Raw genomic sequence first — 18,449 nt, 5'->3', positions numbered from 1 at the left:
CTGAAAGTGTGGATTCTCCACTCTCGAGATTTCTTTGGGCTCGTGGTGTCCTAGAACACACCAGAACACACCAGAACACTATCTCCTTCACATGGAGCAAGATCTTGTAAGAGTATTTTACTGTTTCGTCCTCAAGATAGCAGAATGTTCGGTAAGCAACTGCTGAACGAGTGCTGTAGCGAGTCGTTCGCTGTGGGCAAAGAGCTGCTAAAATTGCAATTCTGTTATAGCTCCATAGTTAATGACAAAAGCATTCGTTTGACACATGTCGGTGTTTCAAGTTCTTCATGAATAAAAACCATAAAACACCACGGCCGTCCTCATCCCAAGTTATCATCATAAACTCATAAAACAGCACACGTAGCCTACAACTTTGTACACAACTCGCTGCACATCAGCCCAGAAGCTCTGAGTTCGGGTAACAGCAGCAGCCAACAGCAGTAAAGACATCGCTGAGCGGTTCCGTGGCCGTCCTATACGCGCTGGTTCCGTGCGGGGAAAGCGAGAATGCGCAGTGAACTATAGGTCCGTGCGGGTTGCTCCGGTGTAGCGTTGCGGCTGGTTCTGAGGTGGAGTAAAGCATCCAGACAGAAGCGCGAATCCGGTCTGGTTCGTTACTGTTCTGAGCCTCCGTGCACTTGGTTCTTCTCGAGAAAAGCGCTTCTCAGGCCGAGGCACCTAACCACTCCCCGCCTAGATCATCTGAGCCCGGCCTGAACCGGAGGAGCACAGGGACCTGAGCGCTGTTCCCCTGCCCAGGCCGGGCTCAGATGAGTTGAAGCGGGGCTTAGCTTAGCTAACTACACCACGTTTTCTGAATAACCTTCTCTTACACTGTCTATGTCTGAGTGCATACAGTCAACAATGTTTTATGGTCATTATTCATAAATAACTGGAAACACCGAAATGTGTCAAATGAATGCTTTTGTCTTTAACTAATTCTTAGGAGCTATAACAGAATTGCAAACAGACTAGGTACTTTTAGCAGCTCTACCCACAGCGAACAACTCGCTCCAGCTCTAATATTCAGCAGTTGCTTACAGAGCATTCTGCTACCGTACGACAACACAACTTGGGGACGAAACAGTAAAATACACTTACACGATCTTGCTTCATGCGAAGGAGACAACACGAGCCCGAAGTAATCTCAAGAGTGGAGAATCCACATTTTCAGCGTGGGCCATGCTCAGGCTGGAGTTGACTGGACCCAGGGAAGCGTGGTTTGGCTGTGGCTGATCTTATAATGAAATCACGTAAAACCATACTTGACGTTTTCATGTTATAACGTGAAAATATCATGTAATAACGTGATAAATGCGTATCACGAAATAACGTGATAATTTCGTATCACGTAATAACGTGATAATTTCGTATCACGTTATAACGTGATAATTTCACGTTATAACGTGAAAATACCACATCACGAAATAACGTGATAATTTCATATCATGAAATAACGTGATAATTTCACGTTATAACGTGAAAAATATCACGTTATAACGTGAAACTTTTCACGTAATTACGTGATACTGAGCCGAAATATTTTTTGGGGAGTGATAGCAATACACCACCGTACACATGAGATCCATCCTCTCACTTTATATTTTGTACAAGAATACAGCAGCCGTAAGTTTGCTGGTATAAATGTGTGGCTGTTATATTTTAAATTTGCTCTATTGAAGACCATGCAAGTGGAATAATACTCAAATAAACAACTTATATGGCCGCAAGACAGCTGCGAATGCAGATAACTGAAGAGCACAACACCCATCATCCTGATTTACAGTGCAGCTGAGGTTGTGGTGGTGAAAGCAGATTAATAACAAGCCATAAAGTGTGGCAAGGAGTGTGAGGGCAAGAAAGAAAGCAGGGATAAAAACAGAGAGAGAGAGAGAGCTTAATTAAGGCAGGACCACCATCTCTGCAATGACTTACAACCCCATATCTGTGTGTCCAAGCCCCAAAAGCCAAGCCTTAGATGAGTATTGTGAACTTGCAGTAAATGTCTCAGCAGTAGTGTCTCTCCTCGTCTATGGACTCCTCTCAGGCTTTGCTGGCACCTTCTGGCCCTTCATCTTTTGCCCCTACACCCTGTTGTCATCCAGTGGGAATCATGCATCTTCTTCGTCTGGGACTCCTGGCTTTTAGCTGTCTTTTTTGGGCAGCTGGTTTAGCCATTTTTACATTAGGTGTTTGGGCTCAGATTTCGCTGTCTGACTTCATGCTGCTGTCTGCGAATCGCTACCCTAATGCCCCTTTAATACTTTTGTCCACAGGGGCTATTGTTACTGCATGGGGTTTTCTTGGTTGTCTTGGAGTAGCTGCAAACTTGCCCTATCTTCTTAGGGCCTATGGATTTTTTCAACTTGTTGCGCTTATTGCAGGATTGACAGGTGGACTCTCTGGTCTTTTCTATCGTGAAGACATTGCTGGAGGATTTCGGAGTGGCTTACAGCTTGCAGTGGCCGGTTACACAGAGGATGAAGGTCGAGCAGATGCTTTGGATAGTCTGCAAAGAGCCTTGGAATGTTGTGGAGCTGACAGTTGGCGTGACTGGTTGTCCTCAGACTGGGCAATTCAACATGTTGCCTTCCCATCTATTGAAAATGCCACCTCTATTTCCCTTCCAGATAGCTGTTGCATAAAGCGTAAAGGCTGCAGGAACCGTCCTTTGATGTCAGGTGACAATGAAGGAGTAGTTTCTGCTGGAATCCACCCTCATGGCTGCTTTCGTAAAGTTTTCAGTTTAGTCAATGATAATGTATTTCATATTGCAGCTTCTGTTTTAGGACTGGCCTTTACCCAGATAGGAGGCATTGCCTTAGCTTGCATGCTGGCAAACAGGATTAAGTCACAGCAACCTGAGCGAATAGTACACTGATACATTCAATGTAACAAATTACCAATTTTGTAGATAATATTGTCAATGTTGTCATGTTGGCTATGTGATTCTAGAGTAGAACATTTGCATGTGTTAATAATATAGATCTAGACATGTGAAAACATTACATCTGAGACAGGAGCATGGTATTTAGAAAAATGCATTTGAGCATAAACATTTCCAAAGTTTCAGTGTTTTCTATTGATGTGGATAATTCTTTCCCAGTAAGAACTTGACACGTGAAAGAACATTGGCCAAATATGTTTTATTTCAAAATAGTGTGAGTGTAAAGTTGCACTGTAAAATCTATCTTATCCAAGTACATGAATGCTGCCTTGAATTCTCTGTGATATATTGATGAATTTGTGTTGATTGTCCTGGTAGAAGTTAACCGTTGTTTCCTTATGGCTGATCTGTGTAGCATGTCACGTTGAAAGACAAATAATATACTGTAGGAATTGTACACATTATTCATAATTGAAAATAAATTGTATAGAATCTTTTATAGACGTCAGTGTAAACGATAACCATTGTGTGTATTTCATCAAATTTTATTTATTTAAAATAGGTCCTGAATTGCCATGCAATCGGCCACCTTGATCTAATAAATTACTATGTCAATTGTAAACCTAATATTGAAACCAATTATCATCTGATAGGCCTACTGTGTGACAGCTAAACCACGCTTGCATTCTCATGACCTGATTATTCTATTGATTAGCCTGCAAGGCATTTGGGTCTTTGTTGTGTCCTTGTCTAATGTACATTGTTGCAAAGAACTTTAAACACACAAACAAGCTATGTATTCAATCCTTATCAAATTAGGACCACTGACCACCTGTTCATCTTCATGTCATTCTGCACAACCATTTGACTTTGTACTTAATAAAACAGAATTAGAAAAATTAAGAACAAACCTGATATAACAATCATAAGTCCTGCAAGAGAACTACTAGTAGTAAGCCCAGCTGAAATGACATTTAAGACGGGTCAGATCTGTGGAAAGCAAACCCACCACAGTAAGAGTGCTTGTTTTTCAAGCTTTTTTTTTTTTTTTTTTCCATAGGAACAGCTATAATATACTAAATGTAAGTTAAAGTTTCTCCATCACAAAGGTTACATAAGGCACCTTTAAACACAGACCTGGCTATTTCATTGCTGGGGTTTTTAGGGATCAAAAGTATCTCATAACAAGTGAGCAGTCTTTTTCTCTTAAGAATTATTAATTTTAATGCCATGTTGAATATTGTATAGCATTAACATCTCCATCAAGACAAGTAGTTGGCGGACCAATAACCAGAAAAGTTTCGCAGTGTACCTTTAGTTTATAGGCTCAAGCTTTGCCATTGGTGAACAAGATAGATTCATAACCAGGCAATTACTTAAAATAGCAATATATGAATAGGCTATCGTAAGAAAAAATATTGACTAACTTTACAAACAGCCTAAAATTGATAGGCTACGTGCTTGTCTACAGATTTTGTTCTGAAACAAACAAACAAAAACAAGCAAAAGTATAGAATATTGTAGAAAGCTCATATTGAGTAAAAAGCGACATCGGGTTAGTACATAGATTTTCATTAATTGGCTTTTCGGCATACTTGTCTGAAAATCCCCCTAATCCCTCCTACTGCATGAATTTTGTTTATGTTTGGCAAGGTGTGGAACTTCTCCGCCCTCTATCTGTGCCTACATCTGTATACTTTTGGCGTGTTTGCAGTTTGCATAGCAGCGGTGCTCTGCCCTACATTAGGCCATTAGGCAATTCTTACCCTCGCCGCTGAGGTCCGCTCACCCATATGATTGTGTAAAAAGCAGCCGTAGCGCTCAGATATGCTGCTGTTTGTGCGCACACCACTGACTCCAAATGGATCTAAAATCGGAGCTTCTCAAATCCATCTGGTACGCGTTTACGTCGTTGGACGTTGAAAAGTGTGGAAAAGTGTCAAAGTCACAACTTAAGGTAAGCATTGTGATTTATTTTTCTCATTGCTTTAATTAATTAAGTTAGAAGGATTTGCATGCGGTTTACGTCTACCATCAAAGACCCCATTTGATTTTGGAAATCAGCTGATACGCAGCAATAACCCATGCTATCTATAGACAAATGGAAATTGAAAATCTTGACTGATAGCTCTGCAGTCAAATCGAAATTGCAATTAAACGCTCACCCTGAAGTCTAATCCTCCTCAAAATGTCTTGGAATGCCGCTGATTTTATTAGTTTAGCAGCCAGGCAATATTTCGGTTTATGTAATATGATAGGCCTATTCTAATTCTCATTGACCCCTACACTTAACACTTACATTTAACACCTAACAGAACCACATTATGAAAATATTAAAACACAAACCTAGTGGCAAGTGTAATAGTTCAGCTCTAGATTGATCACATCAAGGAAAATTTCAGATGCCCGGTAGCGTAACATATTTGTAACAAGCTGTAAGGCTGAAATCACGCAACGTATCACGAAAAGCTCAAAGTTCAGACTTGTTCTTATAAAGTCTAAAAAGCCACTAAGAGCTGGTGATATAGGCACAATTGCCGTCCAAAGCAGCCATAAGAATAAAACATTGGATTGTTGGCCCCTAAGCAAACTGAGCTTGTGTTCAGTCTGTACATGCCTTAAGAATTCAAGGAAATGAAACTAACTGTCCTGACATGCACAGCTGAGGCCCACTTGCCTCAGCAGGAGTGTCCATTAAAATAGCAGTAAAATAGTGATAATTTTGAGTTGTTGAATTTTGTTTGTTAGGTCCTTTCCCATAACTTGTACACTGTGCTGAACATTCCTCATGACCCAGTCGCCCTGGAGGAGCACTTCCAGGATGATGATGATGGGCCAGTGTCTAATCATGGATATATGCCCTATCTCAACAAATACATCCTGGATAAGGTAATTTTTATTACTGTATTGGCGTAATACAGAAGATATAATAACAAATACGCTTACATGGAATTTGATGTAAAACATTTTTTCCAGGTCAAAGAGGGAAACTTTGACAAAGAAAAGTTTGATGACCTTTGTTGGATGATGACCATGAAAAAGAATTTAAGGGGTGTTTTTCATGGTGGACTTCTGTCTCAGAAAGACTGCTTCAAGCTTTTCTGTTTATTCAATCTACTGTCAGAAGACCGTTACCCACTAGTCATGATCCTTGAAGAGGTAGGCCTTCATACATTTGATGTACTTATTATAACAAATCCACATGTGTTCAATAAAATATTAACCAACAGAAAGAAGATGAAACCAGTTTGCCCTTCTAAATGGCACACCAATTAAAACACTTTAATTATCTATTTGCAGATTAACTTATTCTTTACATTCTTTCTTAATGGGACTCTTCCTTCCGGCCTCTCTGCTGCAATGTTTAGTTTTTTTTTTCCTTATGACAAAGACAAAAAATAAATTGCTTCCAGATTCTTAATAACATAATCTTTGGTCATATTTAGCTGGAATACTTGTTGAAGAAGATTTCAACTGCAATGAACCAAGAGTGGGATGGGAAGTTCTTGGAAGATTTATTGTCTCAGGACATAACTGTGCTGGAAGAAGGCATATCGGTGTGGGCCTTCTTGGAGCACATGAGTGCAGGGCAACTGCTCAGAGTGACCAGTGCAGAGGCCTTTAGCCTGGCTTTACATGAGGTGTTTTTGGAAATGTACCACAATGTCCTCAAGCGGGTCAGTGTTTTTCCTTGTTTTTTTTATATATGCTTTTTGTTGTTTTTCTCTAAAGTTACACTCTGTTCTGATTGTAGGGGTACATGTGGAAAAAGGGCCATGTTCGCAGGAACTGGACTGAGCGTTGGTTTGTGCTGAAGCCATTTTCCATGGCATATTTTGTTAGTGAGGACATGAAAGATAAAAGAGGCGAAATACTGCTAGATAAAGGCTGTTTAGTTGAGGTTAGTTAATCATCTGGACATTTTTGTGTGCATTTTTTAGTTTCTCAGGAATTAATTACTGTAGATACACTGTTGCTACTGAAACATGTCTCTGAACATCTTGATTCTTTATCATTTTAGAGTATTCCAGACAAAGAGGGGAAGCGTTGCTTATTTTGTGTTAAAACCCACAATAAAATCTTTGAGATGAGTGCATCTGACCAGAAACAGAAAGTCGAATGGACTCAAGGTGATAATATGAGTACACTAACTCTTTGGCTATGTGAAATTGTATGTAATTGATTACGTTATTAACTCATTAACCCAACTGCAGCAATGCAAGAAAGCTAAAAGAAACATATAAACAGAGAAAACCCATTACAGTGATGTCTATCGGTACATATTTGTGCAGCCATACAGACTGCCCTGCGCCTCCAGAGTGAGAAAAAGGCATCTCTTCACTACGAACTGAAGCTGAAGAGGAGAATTCAGCGGGAACAAAACCAAAGGGAGCGGAGTCGCAGCACCCGCAGCAGCTGCAGCAGCAGGAGCAGCCAATCGGATGACTCCAATATCCAAGACATTGAAAGGATGGAGAAGGAAAAAGACAGACAGGATTTGGAAATAGAGAGCATCATTAAAGTAAGAAAGTGCTTGGTGTGAATGTATGACTTAGGAGTTTCAGGAAAAGTTTACATGAAAGTCTTTATTGTGTCTGGTAGCATGCCCGTGAACTGGAAACCAGACGAAGAGAGGCAGAGGAAAAAGAGAGAAAGAAACAGAGGGAAGTGCAGATGGAGTTGGAGAGACAGTTGAAGGAAGCAGAGATGGTGGGTTTTGTTCTGATTACTCACTTCACAAAATAAATACATTTTTACTGCATTAAATTCAAGAATAGTAATGATTAGTGATTAGTGTTTGTGTGTGTGTACAATAGCTTAGAGATAGCCTGCAGGCAGAGATGCAAGAGAAGGAAAAGGAAGCTGCAGAGCAGAAGAAAAGGATCCTCGAATTGGAGTTGACACAGCGGCAACTGGAGGCAGCTCTCAACATGGAAATACAGGCGCGGCTAGAGGAAGAGAGAGCCAGACAAGAGCTCGAGAGGTAAGGAATTATCATCATAAATTTGTTTCCAAAGAGACTGCACTGTTTTCATTGCCTCATTATTGCATTGTGTTCTTTATTTCTTAATCTTTTTTTAATCAGAGTTGCACTACTGCTACATTATTTATTTAAATTCTTACTCAGGCTACTGTTGGAAGAAGAGGAGAAAAGGAAGCAGTTCAACCTTCTTCAAGAACAGCAAAGGGCTTTGAAAAGTCTTAGCCCCATTCAGGAGAATACAAACAATGTGATAGAGCAGGGCACAGTCCTTCACTCTGCTTCCAAAGAACTGCAGGATCTACAGGAAAGTCGTCAAAGAAGCCATCAGCACCTTGAGGCAAGAAGGGCTTGAACAGATAATGAAATCTTATAATTATAAACATAAACCAAGTTACATACTGTGTGTGTCATTCAGAAAGTACAAGAGAAGCTCAGAAATGCAAGTCAACATGTACGGCACTGGAACGTCCAACTTAATCGTCTGATGACACCTGTCACCCCTGGAGGTGCTTTTATATATGTGTTTTTTTTCATTACATTCCATTCTTATACCATTTCTTATCTCTGGAAATATGCTTTTTTTTTTCAGAACGCTTGGAACATCGACTGTCCACGAAGCTTATGTGTCCCAAAAAAGAGGGTGCTTTAGCCAGTAATGAATTTATCAGCAAATTAAAAATTAAAGACCAAATCATAGAGGAGACAGAATGTCTGGAGGAGCAAATGGGAGCTGCAAATCTGTCAGATAGCCATGTAACATGACAAGAACAAACAAATAAAACCAAAAATACGATTGGTGATCAGGTATCATACTGAAGATTTTGTTGTTTATGTTATTGGAACAAACAAATAATTGTATACATTATATTTATATCCATAGTTTCTTGTTTCAGCTTTGTTTTAAATAAAACAGCAATTAAGCTAACAAATCTATGTACCAAAATTGTTGTACAGCAAACCGTGTGCATCTGGTTGATTTATTTAAAAAAAAGGCAAAATAACAAGGCAAATACTAATCAAGTGTATAGGTTTAAATTCAGATTCACTTCTACTATACGTGTTAGCTAGCAATTATTGAGTTGTTAATTAATATTTTAAACATTTTTAACTTGACATTTTGACACAAAAAAAAAAAAAACCCACTAGTGGTGGCGCTGTAACATTCACACGGTAAAAAATCAACCGGAAGTGGTATTATGGCACGAGTTAATGACTTAAACAACATGGCGGCCACCATGAACTATGAACTCACATCATGCCGATTTAAATGACATCTTGAGCTTTGTTAAAAAATAAATACAAAAAATTTAATCGTACGGGACTGATTTATCATACTAGATACGATATTATCAGTGTTGCCTCATGTTTTCGTCCGCTATCCGTTGTCGGAGTGCGACAGCTAAAAGGAGACTCCAGTGTTTGTTCTCGTTGGTGAGAGGACTGTCAGGCGAACCGCCAAGCTCTGGTATCGATGAACCTCATAATAACACCGCAGATGAAGCCCCTTCTCCTGCGGGGAAACTCAGACCGCGAAAAGACCCCAGCAATTGCTCCGTGCTGCTGTTTCCCGGGCAGGGCAGCCAGTTTGTGGGCATGGGGCGAGGACTTCTGAAGTACCCCAACGTCAAAGAGATGTTTACTGCAGCCCAAAGGATCCTCGGGTATGATCTGCTAAGTCTTTGTTTGGAGGGACCCGAAGAGGAGCTCATGAAGACCGTGCACTGCCAACCTGCTGTATTTGTCACCTCACTGGCAGCTGTAGAGAAACTTAACTATCTCAACCCTAAGGTGTGTATAACTCAACCTACCTGCTCAGCCTTTATATAAGTAGACTTCTTTATTGAAATACCTAACAATAAACAATAACAATAAAAATGAACTTTTCTCATTCAAGGTCATTGAAACATGTGTCGCTGCAGCAGGCTTTAGTGTTGGAGAATTTGCTGCATTAGTATTCTCTGGATCCATGACATTTGAAGAAGGTAAGTAATTTGTTATCAGATCTTCAGATAGCATAAAGTGTAATGTATGTCCTCTCTTTCAGCGCTGTATGTGGTGAAGGTGCGTGCTGAGGCCATGCAGAAAGCGTCAGAACTGGTACCCAGTGGGATGCTATCAGTGATTGGCAAACCTCAGGCACAGTATAAGTTTGCATGTCTACAGGCCAGAGAGCACTGCAAAACCGTGGGAATTGATGAGCCTGTTTGCTCTGTGGCCAACTATCTATTCCCTGACGCCAGGGTCATTGCTGGACATCAACAGGTACATTTTGAGCAAGATTACATTAAGCAACTTGCTTCATTCTGAAAGTGGACTCGTGTTTCCCAGGCCCTAGAATTCCTACAGAAGAACTCCAGGCAGTTAAATTTCATGAGGACCAAAGTGCTTTCTGTCAGTGGGGCTTTCCACACGGAGCTCATGCAGTCTGCTTTGGAACCACTCAGAGTAGTACTTCGCCAGGTGGAGGTATGCACTCACTCCTGTAAACATGTTGTATATTCATAAATTTTTTGTTAAATATTTTTGCATCGTATCACTGATATTAGGACAAACACTTAGCTGGATATCTGATGAAAATATAATGGTCTGGTGAAAATATTATACATTATGCTGTGGGGATTAAAGGAAATAATATGTGCTATATGACATTATACTTATTACCTGACCAAATTCGACTAGAGTTGATTAATTGTAAAAATTATAGATTGCATCATTAGCTAAAAAGATGAATTTTATAGATTTTTAATGAATGCAGTAGATCACAACATGTCAGTTTTCAAGCTTATCAAGATTTTGATGGTTTTAGGTGCGTCGTCCTGAGATCAACGTGTACTCAAATGTGGATGGCAAACGCTATATGAATGAGACCCACGTCCGGCGACAGTTGGTGAAGCAGGTTGTGTCACCAGTGAAATGGGAGCAGACTTTGCATGAGATTTATGAACGGACACAAGGACAGTCGTTTCCACACACATATGAAGTTGGTCCTGGGAAACAGTTGGGTGCCACACTTCAGAAATGCAACAGGAAAGCGTTCAAAACATATACACAAATGGATGTTACTGACTTGGAAAATTAAATGTGGATTTTCTTAAATATTCTTATATTTTTATTTTAATACAGTTGCATATATGAATTTGCTTTAATCATTATTCAGACATTATTTAAATTTGTGTAAATAAGAACAATCAAATGAAAGTTATTTAATAGTTTATTGTACATTTGTAAGAAAAAAATCTGAATTTTTCTTTTCACTACACTCAACTAGACAGTTTTCTACTGTGTAATGTGATCTCAACTGATTTAAATGTTATTCGATTTTGAAAAAGTAAAGTCAAATGAAAAACAATGTACAAAACATAAAAACCTGCCATTTAGGCTCTCTATTCTCTAATTATCATGCACAGTAAGAGCTATTGCCTCCACTGTTACATGAGTACAGTCAGTGCATGCCACAGGATTCCAGGATGAGTCAAACAGCCTGCTCAATGTTCATTGATGTTCATTGCATACATACAATTGCACAAGAGTGTTTTGGGGTTTTTTACCAAGTGCTGTGGCTTAGTCATTGTGCCTGAAATCCTTCACTGTTGCAGACAAGCCTTTCAGCTCTCAGAATTGACACTTGATAAAATGTTTTTTTTTAAAATTAGATAATAAAATTGAGGAGATCCTCAAAGTATTCCTTCCTTTGAGGATCTCCTCAATTTTATAAATTTTATTTAAAAAAAATAAATAAATAAAAAGGAGGAAGCTGAGGCTGGGGACTCGGAGGCAGGACTCATCCATCACCCTGGCTGAAGTCACTGAGGTGGTTGGAAAGCTCCTTGGTGGCAAGGCTCCGGGGTTGGATGAGATCCGTCCTGAGTACCTTAAGTCTCTGGATGTTGTGGGGCTGTCTTGGCTGACACGCCTCTTCAACATCGCGTGGCAGTCGGGGACAGTACCTCTGGACTGGCAAACTGGAGTGGTGGTCCCTCTGTATAAGAAGGGGGACCGGAGGGCGTGTTCCAACTATAGGGGGATCACACTCCTCAGCCTTTCCTGTAAGGTCTATGCCAGGGTACTGGAGAGGAGAATCCGGCCGATAGTTGAACCTCGAATCCAGGAGGAGCAGTGTGGTTTTCGAGGTGCTCGAGGGTTCATGGGAGTTTGCCCAACCAGTCCACATGTGCTTTGTGGACTTGAAGAAGGTATTCGACCGTGTCCCTCGTGGTGTCCTGTGGGGGGTGCTCTGGGAGTATGGGGTTCGGGGCCCTTTGCTAAGGGCTGTCCGGTCCCTGTACGACCGGAGCAGGGGCTGTGTTCGCATTGCCGGCAGTAAGTCAGACCTGTTCCCGGTGCATGTTGGACTTCGCCAGGGCTGCCCTTTTCACCGGTTCTGTTCATTGTATGTATGGACAGAATTTATAGGCGCCGGAGGGGGTCAGGTTTGGGGACCACAGGATTTCATCTCTGCTGTTTGCAGACGATGTTGTCCTGTTGGCTTCATCAGGCCAGGACCTGCAATGTGCACTGGGGCGGTTTGCAGCCGAGTGTGAAGTGGCTGGGATGAAGATCAGCTCTTCTTAGTCTTCTAAGGACAAGATCGCGGATACAAGTGATTGAAATGAGTTTCCTCCGCAGGTTGGCTGGGCGCTCCCTTAGAGATAGGGTGAGGAGCTCAGTCACACGGGAGGAGCTTGGAGTAGAGCCGCTGCTCCTCCACATCGAGAGGAGTCAGTTGAGGTGGCTCGGGCATCTGTTCTGGATGCCTCCTGGACGTCTCCCTCGGGAGGTGTTCCAGGCATGTCCCACCGGGAGGAGGCCCCGGGGAAGACCCAGGACACGCTGGAGGGACTATGTCTCTCGGCTGGCCTGGGAACGCCTCGGGATTCCCTCGGAGGAGCTGGAGGACGTGTCTGGGGTGAGGGAAGTCTGGGAGTCCCTGCTTAGGCTGCTGTCTCCGCGACCCGGCCCCAGATAAGCAGACGAAAATGGATGGATGGATGGAGATAATAAAATTGTGACTTTTTTTTCTAATAAAAACATATGTTTTGTTTGTTTGTTTGTTTGTTTTTTACATTTTACTAAATAATGGCCTTAGTAAGGGCCTGGGGTGTTGTCAGCATTTGGGGAAAGGCTGGTTGTCTCTGGTCTGAGGTATTCTATCTTCCACTCCTAGTGCAGCTGATCGACCAAGCCAGCATAGTAAATTATCTATGGAAGTTGAAGAACATAACCAGTGAGTTTTTTAAAGTTGGTCACATGATTCACAGCCGTCCTTAACAAACTTACTTCATGTGGTGTTTAAAACGGACACCGCCCTGTAATAACAGTACTGGAATTGAGAATGTAGAAATTGTCATTTATATTTCATATTTAGGCTTATACATTTGTATGGTATTTTGCTGCACGTACAGCACTGTCCTTCAATCTTCTTTGATCTGAGAGAATCGCTCCAAAATTTGTAATGGCTGCTCACTTGAAAGAAAAGCGGCCAGCGGTGGTTGTTAAAGAATTTATAACTGTTGTTTTTTATTGTACTTTCTGATGAACTGTGTTAACACTGCCGCCTGCTGGTGAGTCCCAGTAGTGTAAAGGTGAGGTAATGCAGTGGGCGCCCCGTGTCCACGGAAACGGTTGCTATGTTTCATAAAACCAAACCACTAACGATGAATTCACGAGGTTTTCCGCTTATGCACCAATGTCGTTATTATAATCTTATGTCATATTTGAGCTTAATTTACATCGCATTGCGCGTAGTGAAGCTTTTATTTTGAAGATGAGTTTGACTGCCTTCTTGGTTTCGTCACTGTCTCTACAAGCTGACGCTTAGCGTTAGATCAATAAATGTAAGTAAATGTTAACGCTAGCTCTTTACTTGGCAGTAGAACATCTTAAACAACAAATAATGTTAATATTGCTTGTAAAGTAGTTTGCGGTACCATCTTTTTTTTTTTTTAAACAATGGATATTCTAAAACTGCATCTTTGGGCGAAGCCTCTGCAGCTGTCCAATGTGGACTGGGAGTCTGCTAACTGAGTCAGACCAGCTAGCTGATGCTGATGACTGGCTATTTCCTTGCATTGATGTATTGGTATGTGAATACTCATAATGTACAGAAAATAATTAATTCTCTTGCAGTGGCATTACTATTAAAGAATTATTTCACATTGTTTTGTGCGCCAATACAGTGGGGGGCACCATGGCTGGTAAAGTGAAGTGGGTAACAGATATTGAGAAATCAGTGCTTATCAACAACTTTGAGAAAAGGGACTGGGTTCAAGTCTCAGAAAACGAGGACTGGAATTTCTATTGGTATGTGGTTTTCCTCAAATTTAACCTCAGCCTTAACTAATCAAAACCTAATCATAATGCAGTCATTAACTTCATAATGTCTTTTTATCACAGGATGAGCATCCAGACTATCAGAAATGTGTTCAGTGTGGATACTGGCTACCGTCTGTCAGATGACCAAATGGTTAACCACTTTCCCAATCACTACGAGCTGACACGGAAGGACTTAATGATTAAAAATATTAAACGTTACCGCAAAGATTTGGAAAAGGAAGGCAACCCTTTGGCAGAAAAAGATGAGAATGGAAAATATATTTATCTGGGTAATTAACTATTTTCTACCTATATATTTAACTACATACTTTAATTAACTATATATCTATATCTGTCTATATGTTTTGTTCTGTAGATTTTGTCCCAGTGACGTTCATGCTTCCTGCTGATTATAATCTTTTTGTGGAAGAATTTCGTAAAAACCCATCCAGTACATGGATCATGAAACCCTGTGGGAAGGCACAAGGCAAAGGCATTTTTCTCATTAATAAACTGTCTCAGATCAAAAAGTGGTCCAGAGATAGCCGCACTTCTACGTAAGTTCAGGGCAACCATTTTCTTCAGTAAAATGTAAACAATGCTCATCTGGTTACTTTTTTCTTATTTCAGGTTTGTGGCAGCATCAAGTGGCAAAGAGGCCTATGTGATCTCCCTATACATAGATAATCCCCTGCTTATTGGAGGAAAGAAGTTTGATCTACGTCTTTATGTTTTAGTGACGACATATCGGCCGCTCAAATGTTACATGTAAGTGGCATGTGTATTAAGTTACACTATACAATGAAAGAGGTGGACACGTTTAACATTCTTGTTTGTCTTTCTAGGTATAACTAGGCTTTTGTAGGTTCTGCACTGTAAAATACACACCCAGCACTAGTGAGCTTGACAACATGTTTGTTCACCTTACTAATGTGGCAATTCAAAAACATGGGGTATGTTTGTATGTTTTACATAATTAACAAATTTAAAAAGCTTTTTAAAAAACTCCACCTGATTCAAAAAAAATTTTTGTAAGACAACAATATGGATGCTTTTATTAAATGTTTTTTGTAGGACGACTACAACCACGTCCATGGGGGCAAATGGACAGTCAGTAACCTCCGTTTATACTTGGAGAGCACAAGAGGAAAAGAAGTAACAAATCGACTGTTTGACCAGATCCACTGGATTGTGGTGCAGTCTCTAAAAGCAGTAGCTGTAAGTAACATAATACAAATATTTACGTTTTCAATCAATACATGGGAGGTGACATCCTTAAAATGTTGGCAGGGAGATTTGCTTATGTTTCCCAAGAGAGATTTTTAAAGTATTAGCAAAAACATTTTACTATATTTAATCCAGACAAGTATGCACATCTTATCACCAATGTTTGTTTTAATTTCTTCTCTTCCTTAGCCTGTTATGAACAATGACAAGCACTGTTTTGAATGCTATGGGTATGACATCATCATTGATGACAAGCTCAAGCCGTGGCTGATTGAGGTGTGTACATGTACATACAAGTGTTATTGTCCCATCTAAACATCAGCATGTTTATTGGTTTAAATAGTGTTGATCTGACTATTTACCACTAATTTACAAATAAAAATACAGAACAAAGTATATTCAGTGATGGATTAATATTTCACCAATCTCTTGGATGCTTGGCATATTTTAGCTTTAGTTTTGTGTTCCTTTCCTCTTTGAGTGTTGCAACTTCAAATGCCCTTAAGGTTAATGTTTCTCTGTTTCTGCAGTGCGTGTCACTTTTCCAATGTAGTGTAACTATTTGCTTTTACTTATGTTATTACTCATTGTTTTATTTTAAATGCAGTTTTACTATGTTGTGCATTTAAATGTAATTAATGTTGGCTAGATCTATGTAGGTCTATGTCTTTGCAGACATGAACAGTGTAACTTTTAATCTTTAAAAAAGTCACTGCCTTACATGTTTACCCATTTACAATAGGGTTTGCCCTTAAGTAATACATCCAACCAATTTACCACTGTCTAGGGTCTACTGCACTATTATGGGTTAAAATACTGATGTGTTTTTTCATTGTAGGTGAATGCTTCACCTTCACTGACCTCCAGCACAGCCAACGACCGTATTCTAAAGTATAACCTCATCAATGACACTCTGAACATAGTGACGCCCAATGGGGACATGCCTGACTGCCGCTGGAACCGCAGCCCCCCTCGAGAGGCCATGGGCAACTATCAAGTTTTGTGAGTAGCACTACCCTATTTTGTTCTTATAGGGAAGACATTTGTGTCTGTTTCATGAGGGTAGGCCCGGTAATTGTATTTATAATAACAATAATGTAAAACATGCAATATATAAGAAAATACAAGTAGTAGAACCCACAAATGTGCAAAACATTTAAAAAAATATCTCCTCCATGCCGGATTTGAACCAGCAACCTAAGGATGTCACCCATTACCACTACAGGCTTCCACTGTACCAACTGAGCTATCAAAGGCTACTAGTCAATGGCCTGTCAGCTCATGTTAGACTATGGACCATAGAGTTGGTCACTGTTGTATGCCCATTTAAAGGCAGACAGACCCTTCACCTGTGTTTCCTTTGTGTTTTTAGGTATGATGAGGAGCAGGCACAAACCGAAAATGCTGAGCGTGACCTTAGGAGCCGCTCAGGTCAGTCATTGGGTTCAAAGGGCAGCAGGGGGAGTGCAGGGGGCCGACCCACTGCTGCAACCTGGAAGTGAAATTCTTTTGAGGTCTTTTTCTCAAAAACCTCTTGGACCATGGCGGGTACAAGATATAGACTGCTTTTGTTACATCTGACCTGTACAAATAACATTGTGGAGCATGAAGGATGCCATGGACAATTTTAATGACTTTTCATGTTTTTTGTTTTTTTTAAATATCAAGTTAGGTTCTTCCTGAATGTCATTATGAATTCCATTCCCACTCAAAAAAAAATGGTCTGACTTCTATTCTACTTATGGTGAATCTGATTAAAACTCAGTATCTCACTATATGTATCACCCAATGGCAAACTACTGAAAGAAAAGAAAGGTACAATGAAGAAAGAATCTATGCATGAGGCTCTGATAACTGCATTTCTGACCATGTTTTGCCCACACAGGTGCTAACAAAAAAATTACTGATTATCCAGAGACCAATGAAAAAAAACAGTGTATGTGTAAGACTGAGATATCGAGGTAATGTTAATTCTATATTTGTTATTATTATTTATGTATGTGAGTGGGGATGTAGAGATTGATTGTATTTAACTTGCACTTTATTCAGTTTCATTCAGCATTTACATTGGCAAATTACACATTACCTGCATATAGATAGGTCAGTATTGTTATTTATTTATGAGGTGATCATTCATGTGATCTTTAAACACTGGACTACAGATATGTTTATTCCTTTTAGGCATATAAAGTAGGATTTTTATGCAGCATTATAATTGTCTTAATGCCTTTTTGAATACATATTTTGTACAGTGTAGATTGCTTCAAATAATTGTTAAGTATTACCAGAAAATGTTTGTCCTTGTATCTTTTTTTCTATAGTTTGGAAAATGTGAATTCACATGGGTTTTAAAAATGTAGCGGATTTCTTCATCAACTTAATCTGTCTGGAATTAAGATAAATCTGCCTTTCTTACTTTGGTATTGGCATTGTGACCCCATATTAACAGGGAGCAGTCCCTGTAGCAAATGTCCATTGACTAACTTCATTCTTAATTTTATTTTATTTTTTTTAATGTTACTGTTGCCTTGAATAATAAACATTTAAATACTGGTCGATAGTTATAAACCATCTGTTGTTGGTGTGATTGTAAGAGCCACTGTCTGAAAATTGATTCTCATTTTGACAGTAATACAGTTAAACCCCGTAGTGGCCCCCAAATACCCCACAGAGTTGACCATGCCACAGGATAAAACAATTTTAACGGAAATTACATAGGTATAGACACATTTTCAAAATAAATGGCTAAATTGTGTTTTACGTTAAAATAAATTTGCATCCGATGCTGAATGCTAGAACAACCGTTACTGTTTGATTTATAAGACTATAATATTTGTTTTAAGAAAGTTTTTATTTTAGTTTTTTTTTTTTTTTTTTTTGTTAAAAACACTAAAGTCCGGATTTTTAAGTTTTCTCCGAAAGACCAAGAACGTGTAGATTTAACTTTATAGGTCAATTTGCACACTAGAAAAGGTTATTTGCCGTTTAGTTTCTCTTTAAATTAATGTTCCGTTCAATGGTTTGTGTTAGTTTTACTTT

At 39.7% G+C, this 18,449-nt stretch overlaps 4 protein-coding genes across 4 annotated transcripts; all 4 read left to right on the top strand.

Annotated features, from left to right (window-relative positions):
* The first annotated feature begins 1,330 nt into the window (after positions 1 to 1,330).
* Positions 1,331 to 2,882, top strand: LOC110161470 (tetraspanin-7-like). The gene has a single exon (XM_020926213.2). The coding sequence runs from the start codon at positions 2,033 to 2,035 to the stop codon at positions 2,879 to 2,881; it is 849 nt and encodes a 282-aa protein (XP_020781872.1). The 5' UTR covers positions 1,331 to 2,032; the 3' UTR covers position 2,882.
* A 1,851-nt stretch (positions 2,883 to 4,733) lies between these two features.
* def6c (DEF6 guanine nucleotide exchange factor c) lies at positions 4,734 to 8,750 on the top strand. Its single transcript, XM_020926212.2, has 12 exons — positions 4,734 to 4,844; positions 5,636 to 5,776; positions 5,864 to 6,046; positions 6,334 to 6,564; positions 6,642 to 6,788; positions 6,909 to 7,017; positions 7,180 to 7,409; positions 7,490 to 7,597; positions 7,705 to 7,871; positions 8,016 to 8,208; positions 8,287 to 8,377; positions 8,461 to 8,750. The coding sequence occupies exons 1-12, from the start codon at positions 4,749 to 4,751 to the stop codon at positions 8,631 to 8,633; spliced, it is 1,869 nt and encodes a 622-aa protein (XP_020781871.1). The 5' UTR covers positions 4,734 to 4,748; the 3' UTR covers positions 8,634 to 8,750.
* Positions 8,751 to 8,885: 135 nt separating this feature from the next.
* Positions 8,886 to 10,967, top strand: mcat (malonyl CoA:ACP acyltransferase (mitochondrial)). Its single transcript, XM_020926337.2, has 5 exons — positions 8,886 to 9,659; positions 9,766 to 9,853; positions 9,916 to 10,133; positions 10,200 to 10,337; positions 10,678 to 10,967. Exons 1-5 carry the CDS (start codon positions 9,234 to 9,236, stop codon positions 10,948 to 10,950), a joined length of 1,143 nt encoding a protein of 380 aa, XP_020781996.1. The 5' UTR covers positions 8,886 to 9,233; the 3' UTR covers positions 10,951 to 10,967.
* Positions 10,968 to 13,588: 2,621 nt separating this feature from the next.
* ttll1 (tubulin tyrosine ligase-like family, member 1) lies at positions 13,589 to 18,129 on the top strand. The gene is given in 10 exon segments (XM_055153622.1): positions 13,589 to 13,705; positions 14,048 to 14,171; positions 14,265 to 14,473; positions 14,560 to 14,740; positions 14,814 to 14,955; positions 15,029 to 15,136; positions 15,258 to 15,401; positions 15,600 to 15,686; positions 16,249 to 16,412; positions 16,783 to 18,129. Coding segments are annotated over 9 exon segments (1,278 nt in total). The 5' UTR covers positions 13,589 to 13,705; positions 14,048 to 14,058; the 3' UTR covers positions 16,913 to 18,129.
* The last annotated feature ends 320 nt before the right edge of the window (positions 18,130 to 18,449 follow it).

This window comes from Boleophthalmus pectinirostris, unplaced genomic scaffold, assembly GCF_026225935.1.
Source record: "Boleophthalmus pectinirostris isolate CB_2022bp ecotype Guang Dong unplaced genomic scaffold, ASM2622593v1 HiC_scaffold_18, whole genome shotgun sequence".
In the NCBI taxonomy this organism is placed as follows: Eukaryota; Metazoa; Chordata; class Actinopteri; order Gobiiformes; family Gobiidae; genus Boleophthalmus; species Boleophthalmus pectinirostris.
This window is presented reverse-complemented; position numbering and strand designations above follow the sequence as displayed.